General features: G+C 38.0%; 1 protein-coding gene across 1 annotated transcript in view; it reads right to left on the bottom strand.

The window, feature by feature from the left end:
* LOC140936836 (uncharacterized) overlaps positions 1-2,442 on the bottom strand; it is an 11,467-nt gene extending 9,025 nt beyond the window's left edge. The window contains exons 1-5 of the mRNA XM_073386334.1: positions 2,369-2,442; positions 1,680-1,766; positions 1,151-1,210; positions 569-610; positions 192-254 (exon numbers count right to left, since the gene is read on the bottom strand). Of these exons, the coding sequence (XP_073242435.1) occupies positions 192-254; positions 569-610; positions 1,151-1,210; positions 1,680-1,746 (232 nt within the window). The 5' untranslated portion in view covers positions 1,747-1,766; positions 2,369-2,442. The remainder of the gene's footprint in view (positions 1-191; positions 255-568; positions 611-1,150; positions 1,211-1,679; positions 1,767-2,368) is intronic.
* Between the last annotated feature and the right edge of the window lie 5,319 nt (positions 2,443-7,761).

Raw genomic sequence — 7,761 nt, 5'->3', positions numbered from 1 at the left:
GATCCATTGAGTTTTGGACCGAAATTTCCGAAATTTTGGTTGAATGGATCGCGCCCCTGGTGAACATCTGAATGATCTGCAAAGTAAAGCAAGCGGCGAAACTGATTTTACTTAACTCTCGTTTTGTAGGAAATTGTATATGATCACGCAAGGACGTCAGATAATTATAATTTGTTAATAAGTAAGCTTACCCTCATGATCGTTAAATATGTACTCTGCTTCTCCTAGGTCTGCCTTAGGCTTATAGTTGGTATCTGAAAAAAAAGGAAATAATCCACTGAACTCTGAATCACAATGATGCAAGACTTCAGACGGAATTACAAATTTACTAGTTTTAGCGATCATCTGTTCACCGCGAGAGAGACAACAGATGATGTCTACAGCAATGCGAGGCGGGAGATTTCAAATCATTTCCCCAGCTATGGTTTAAATGAGTGAAAAAAAACGATTCTAAAACGAACCTTTACAGGCAAATAAGCGACTCAAAGGATTTTTATGAACTCTCGTGTTCTTTGTAGGGGAAAGTGAATATGTTTATTGTGGAAACAAATAATTTGCATAGTCTTACCAAAATGTTCTCTTCTACCTGCGTGCGACTTTACCATTCCAGCTGAAAAGAAAATAAGATTTTAATAACCTCAGCTCCACATTGCACAAAGACTTGTAGATGAAATAATTACATACTGCATTTTGTTCTAGTTCGTGTTTAGAAACAATTAGAATTCTCAAGTCTGGATCAAAAGCACATATCATCTGTATCATGAGCCTTAGTTTCTAAATGCGTTCTCACTTGTATTGGTTTTTTCAGTCTGAGGGGCATGCGAATGTTAATATTTATTCTTTCACTTTCACGGGTAACCAAAGAAAAAAGTTAACAGAGTAGGACAGTATGAGAAAGTGTAAGGAAGTATGACAAAGCGTGACAAAGTATGACAAATAAAGACAAAGTAGGACAAAGTATGAAAAAGTCTGATAAAGTAAGACAAAGCAAGATAAAGTCTGACAAAGTATGACAAAGTATGATTAAGTATGGCAAATCAGAAGACAAATTAGAGAGGAACTAAACCTTAGAACCCTAGAGGCAAACTTTGGGCTTACTTTGAGAACCCGGTATACTATTATGAGTGGAAATAATCTTGAAAAAACTTACGAAAATGTCGTCTGTTGTATTTTGGCTCCCTTGGGTCATCCTTGGGCTTGAAGTGTGAGGCTGAAAACGATGTGAGAACATAATAAGCTGAGGGCCACATCTAGCTAAAACATGCAAATTGAGAACTATGTTGTTCAACAACTAGATTCCCTCAGCGCTTTGACATCGCTGAAGAATTTTGCCTTTATGGTCAATGACTGATAAACCTTTCTACAGTTGTGTAATTGTTTCGTTTCCGAAATCCAAAAAGTGATGGGAAGTTGTTTCGTCCGAGAATGTTTGTTCCGTGTAGTTTTTAAAGATTTCTCACCCCAGACTCACGCACAACTTGTTCCAAGCCTAATAAGTATAGTCCTTCTTCAAAATGACCACCGCATAAAACTAAAAAACTCGCGTGAAGGTCCTCTTAAATTCACATGAAATTCAGATGTGAGAGCTTATTGTGTCCCTGATCAATCTGAGGTAACAAAACCGTTTGAAAATAAACTGATAAATAAATAAATGAAGAAAGAGATAATTAAATTTATACCTGAAACAAAACTTCCCAGAATACATAGAGCCATGAGAGCGAACTCCAAAATCGCTAAGATCTTCATTGTTGTCTCTGTTTAGCTGTCTTGCATTAAAAGAAAAAAACAGAAATATTTGATATGAGTGGGTGGGAGAGGCAGATATGGGTGAGGTGCAGTAACAACTACGAGAAAAAGCTATCTCAAGAATATCAAGAATAATTATCTGTTCGGGCTGGATTCGCCAGCTTTGTGACTGAATGAGAGATCAAGGTCGCGATAGCTGCCAAAAATAAATGAACAAGGGAGGGGTTATTGGCATCCACCAACCCCTCCCACTCTTCTGATTGTGTGTCCAAAAGCTGAGGGTGTCTTTCTCTTCTCACAAGACCAAGTCTGACGTCCAGATGTAACAACAAGCTAACGAATATCGTGTAAGAGAGTCCAGGTTGCTAATATAACTGATAAGTTAGGTATTGTGGAAGCTATGTAAAATTTCAAGAAAGAAAAGTGCGCTACACTTCTTTAAAGGCATGTCTTGAAGGTTGACGCGATTTCAACTGCAGCGCACACTACTGGGATTTTTTTCTCCCTAAAAATTATTTTGAGAAACTCCCTGCCCTGCCTTAGAAAACAGCTAGAGACCTTCATATCAAACCTTAATGGAAATATAAAGAGGAACGTGGAACAAAATAAAGAGAGCACTTACTTTGCACACCTTTTAACAAGATTGTGGAAACTTCCCGAGGTCTTCGGAGCAGCTTAAACGAAGCTGAACATCTTCTGCTCAAGCAGAAAAAATAAGCAGACTTTTAAAGTGATTTGAGATGCATAATTAAAAGTCTAATAATAGGAGAGAGCTCTAATTAATACATTTGGCATGCCGTAAACAAGTAGTTTTACAGCTCAAAAAACTTGTTGCAAAGTGCAATTGTCAATTACTTGTCAGTATTTCTCTCGAGTGTGCAAACTACAAAGCGTTTGGTTTTTTTTCAACTGAGTAAGCTTAGAAACCATTGATTTGTGACATCAGCGACTCATGGATGGGGCGCTAAAGGTTCTTTTAAAAGCTTTAGTTCCATGTTTCGATATTTTGCCCCTCTAACTTTAAAGTAAAATATACCTATACATACATACTTAATTGTTACCTCCCCAAAGGAGCTTTTCAGGAACAATGTTTATATTACATTATTTATAATAACTAATTACAACAGGAACCTAATACTAATCGTACAATGTTAGCTAATTACTATAATTACAATGTTTTTAAACTTAACTAAGAAGTATTTACAAAATTATCTAAAAGCTGGCTCCTTAAGGGTTGTTTGGAAATGCTCCAGAAATAAAAGAAAAACAAAAGAAATGTCAGTTAAATTTATTGCTTAAGAGGAAAGATGTTCTTGGATTGCTTCCAACTAGGTTTGGAGAAAGCCTGATTTTAATACTAACTTTTTTAAGTTAAGTGTTGACAGGCCAAACACGACTCAAAAGCTCGTAAGCCTGCTCCTGAGCCTATAATTACAATGTTTTTAAACTTAACTAAGAAGTATTTACAAAATTATCTAAAAGCTGGCTCCTTAAGGGTTGTTTCCAAATGTTCCAGAAATAAAAGAAAAACTAAAGAAATGTCAGTTAAATTTATTGCTTAAGGGGAAAGATGTTCATGGATTGCTTCCAACTAGGTTTGGAAGTTAGTATTTTTGAAAAAATACTAACTTTTTAAAATTAAGTGTTGACAGGCCAAACACGACTCAAAGGCTCGTGAGCTTGGAATTTGTTTGAACAACACGTTTTCCTTCATTCCTTTCTCGCCGCTGTGTTTGGATATAACTCTGACTTTGACTGACCAAATTTCGATATATCGTTTCGATATTTTGCCCCTCTAACTCAAAGTAAAATACCTATACATACATACATACATACATACATACATACATACATACATACATACATACATACCTACATACCTACATACCTACATACATACATACATACATGGGTTAGGGTTAGGTTTTTTTTAGGGTTTTATGGGTTTTCTAACTATACAAAAGGTAAACCTTTATATATAGAGAAAACCGTTTACATAAAAAGCCATAAAACGGCCATAAATCGGCCCGTGGATCACACAGGAGAGACGTAACACACATTTTAAGTAAGGTAAGCTGTTTTTTATTGAAATCCTTTCACTTTTCGTGGGTTACAGAAGCGATAGGTTTTTTTTCCCACACAAATCCTTATCTTTTGAATGTTATGCAACAATGCCGATGCTCGCCGATGCTCATATTTCGAGCTTGGGCTACCTGTGGTGTACTCGGCGAATCGCTGCTGATAAAAATCTGGTACCCAGGGATATGTATTTTCTAGTCAAGAGAAAGGAATCAGAGCCGCTTTTCAGGAATAGGTTTTCTTCGGGTTAGCTAGAAAACTTCAGCTTATTCAGTAGCTCCTTGACATCTTCCTGGCCTCTTGCCTGTCATTAAGAGAAAATACGCATTCAGTCTTTTATGAGAAGAAAGTTCTGCTTGTCAACTTTTAGTTGTTAATCGGGATGTTAATGAGAAGAAAGTTCTGCTCGTCAGCTTTTGAGAGCTTTTGGAACTTTGGAAATTGATCCGTGTTAATGACGCAATTTTCACCTCCTCCCCTCGTCTCGCGCTTCTCACAAAAAGCCGCGTTCGCCTTGCTTGGCTCAAAGCGTCTGTTATACAGGCTAGAAGACCTTCGCCAGTTAAGCCAGAGAGAAGGTGTTTAAAAAACCCCGAAGATCGTAAACAACATGTCAATCAAAATATCACTTAGAGTTTTTCGCTAATGAAAAGCTATCACGCGGCGAAGCTTAAATTAGACATATCGAAATAGGAACTCATGTCAATGAAAGCATCAGAAAGTTCTGTTGGACCTGTTGTCAACTTTTAGTTGTTAATGACAGGAAAGTTCTGCTTGTCAGCTTTTGAGAGCTTTTGAAACTTTGGAAATTGATCCGTGGTAGGCATTTTTTTTCTAATGTGGGCTGCGTGTGAGATGCTTTCAGAAATTAAGTAAAGACCCAGTAAAGCTAGTAATGACTCAATTCTAGTAATTCGCTAGTAAAGCTAGTAATGACTCAATTCTCACCTACTTACTCTGATGTCAGTTATTGTCAGGGGCACCCGATGTCGGAAAATATCTGTTCCGAAGACGATTTGAGGTCTAGAATTTTTCGGAACATTTGTTGTAAAATTTCCCACCCCCTTCCCCTTCCCGCTCTTTTACTTGGGCCATTTTTCGCGCGATCTTTGACTCTCGTTTCTCGTTCTTTGCTCCTACGTGCAACATAATTTGATCAACTTCTCTTGAACTACAGTTTTTTAAACGATTTACCGATTTTACACCAAAGTTCCCATCAGTTTACCAGTAGTGCGCCAAAATCAATGGCTGCATTTCATTTCAACCCTTTATTTACGCTGTTAGGTCTGCCCTCCATCCCTCTTTTGCAATTTTCATTACAAACATTGATTCAAAGGGGAGTAGGAAGGGAGGTGGGGGTTGGGGAAAGGTAAGGGATGAAGATGAGAAACATTTTTCTTTCAGATATTTAATCACTGATTTAATACACAGTCTGTGACTCAGGGTTTGCATTTGCTTGTTCTGTAATGTCCGTTACTTCAAATCTTATGATTCCATTATGTTTTTATTTTATTCCGCGTTCTCTTCATTTCCCGAGGCCCTAACTTTAACATCCTCTGTTAATATTTGATCACTTCTCAGGGCGTCATTGTTATCCATTCAAACCTGTATTAAATTAAGCGGACCTCTATTAAGCGGTCGGTCGCTACCAAAGTCCCAATAGTTTCCCTAAAATACTGCACCTTTATTACAGCGGTCACTTCTATTAGGCGGTCGTGGTCACCTTTTCCGAGGCCCCAACAAGTTATTTCGTATTGTCTTCACCCGTGTTAAACGGTCAACGATCACTTCGCAAGATGAACCATCGTGTAGTGCAATTCACTGTTTTCCTTTTGGTACAAGCCGGAAGGTAGAAACAGTTTAAGGCCAAAAAGGGAGCGGATAGATCTTCCGCTCTTTCACCTGATCTTCATTTTCGTATGTAGGTATTCGAACCTGTATTAAGTCAGCTGTTAAGTGGTCAGTAAGCCATTCCCCAAGGGTGACCGCTTAATACAGGTTTGACTGTAATTGCTTCAACATCATCGGCACATTGATGATTATCCTGAATAAGCTTTGCGATAGTCTCTATTTCTTCAACAGCTGAAGTTGTTTCAGCATGCAGCATTCCTTTAGCAATTACAAAATTAATTTCCTTCATATCATGTTCACTTTTCTGCAATGTTTGATTTCTTGTGTCTAATTCTTTCAAAGACTGGCGAGCCATATGTTTTCTCTTCTATGTGGTGTGTAGTTTTGCCGTCATCTAAAATTCGACTGTTTTTATCTTGTACTGGGCTCTCTATTCTTGATTGTTGGAGGCCCCAAAAACCGTGTCATTGCCATGCAGTTCTTGACAGGCTTAAAAATGGTCCGCACTTGGGTTCAATTGTTGATTCTTCGAAATGTCCTCGCTCATACGCATTTCTTGATCACCTAAGCTCTCTTCGTTTTCCATATTTTCTTCGTTCGATTAACCAGTTTCATATGTCCATTCCCTCTTTGCTTCAGCTCTCTTTTCAGATGTCTTTTTCCTTTCTCGCCTATAATGAACATGTAAGAATCTTTTTATTCAATAATTTTTCTCAAGATCTTAAAATTTGTCGTGCAATTCATTCTTTTTAAAATGTTAAGAGGCTGGCTGAGATATGAATTTTTTAAAATGACCATAATTTGCTCGGCAGGAAAAGTAATTTGCATATCTAGAGCTACATGAAGAATAATTGTGCAAAAGTGGCACCTGAACCAGTTATGATAAATCAGAAGTACTTAGACCAATCTACTTCTTAATGCAATAAAATTTGTGGGCACTCTTCTTTGCGTGCTGTACAAAGTTCCTTTAATGTTCCAAAATTCGCCATATTCACCACAAAGCTGGAATTGTAACAGTTCACATCTGATGGACTAATTTCCACACCAATAACGTTTCTAGCTATTACCAAATTTAAATGTTGGAATTTTGAAAACATATAGAGAAAACTTGGTATTGTCCTTTTTTCAGGGTCGGCCAGGGGGGTAGTGGAATACCAAAATACCCGAAATAAACCTTCCAATATACCAAGAAATAAACTAAAACTCGTGTTAAATACCAAAATTAAGAAAACCACGGTATACTTTATATCCAAAATTAGTCGTGCGCGAACTAAGGAGTACGAGGTCTAGCTTTTAGCACTCCAACACCTGTGGTGCCAATAGCCATGTTTTGGGCTCGAGACATTCAATAGAACTCATCAGTCACTCAGTGAAAATTAATTTATCTAACATAATTTACATATACATCTTTTTTATTTTCCTATAAATTACTGCTGGTTTCAGCTGATAATGGCTGTTAAAAGAGAACTGAAAGTCAGTTGATGCAGCTACGCAGCCACCCTTCTTCTTCGTTTTTGGGCCTACTAGCCTGCTACAAACGCCCCCTCCCCTAAAAAAATCGGGGATAGAAAGATTCTTTTTTTTGAAGGGAGGGGGTGGTTGTATACAGGCTAGGGCCTATTGGACATGGCTTCTCCCTGCTCAGAGTAACGGAGGACGAGGTCCTCTGTCGAATGCAAGCTGATGCATTAAAAATTTATGCTTGTGATTGTACCAGTCATCCTATCAATCTTTGGAGACCAGTGAGTGCAGTTGTGACAGAAAGAAAAGGATCACGTCACCTTTGTCACCTAAGTCACCCTAGTCACCAAAGTCACCCAAGTCACGCTAGTCACCCCGATCGACAAAGGCAACTTAATCACCCTTGTCACTCTAGTCACCCAAGTCACGCCAGTCACCTAAGTCACCCTAGTCTTCCAAGGTTTAAACGACAATACTGAACATGGCCGGTAATCATGGTAATTGCTGTTTTATGGTTATTTTTGAAAACGTTCTGGAATATGTATTTTTTCGAAGTGAAAACTTCTCTTTTTGTCTGATCTTGAATGGACCATTTACGGTACTCATACTAAAATGTGCTGTGTA

Source organism: Porites lutea, chromosome 5 (genome assembly GCF_958299795.1).
Source record: "Porites lutea chromosome 5, jaPorLute2.1, whole genome shotgun sequence".
In the NCBI taxonomy this organism is placed as follows: domain Eukaryota; kingdom Metazoa; phylum Cnidaria; class Anthozoa; order Scleractinia; family Poritidae; genus Porites; species Porites lutea.
Note: the sequence above shows the minus strand (reverse complement) of the source record. Positions and strands in the feature narration are given on the sequence as shown.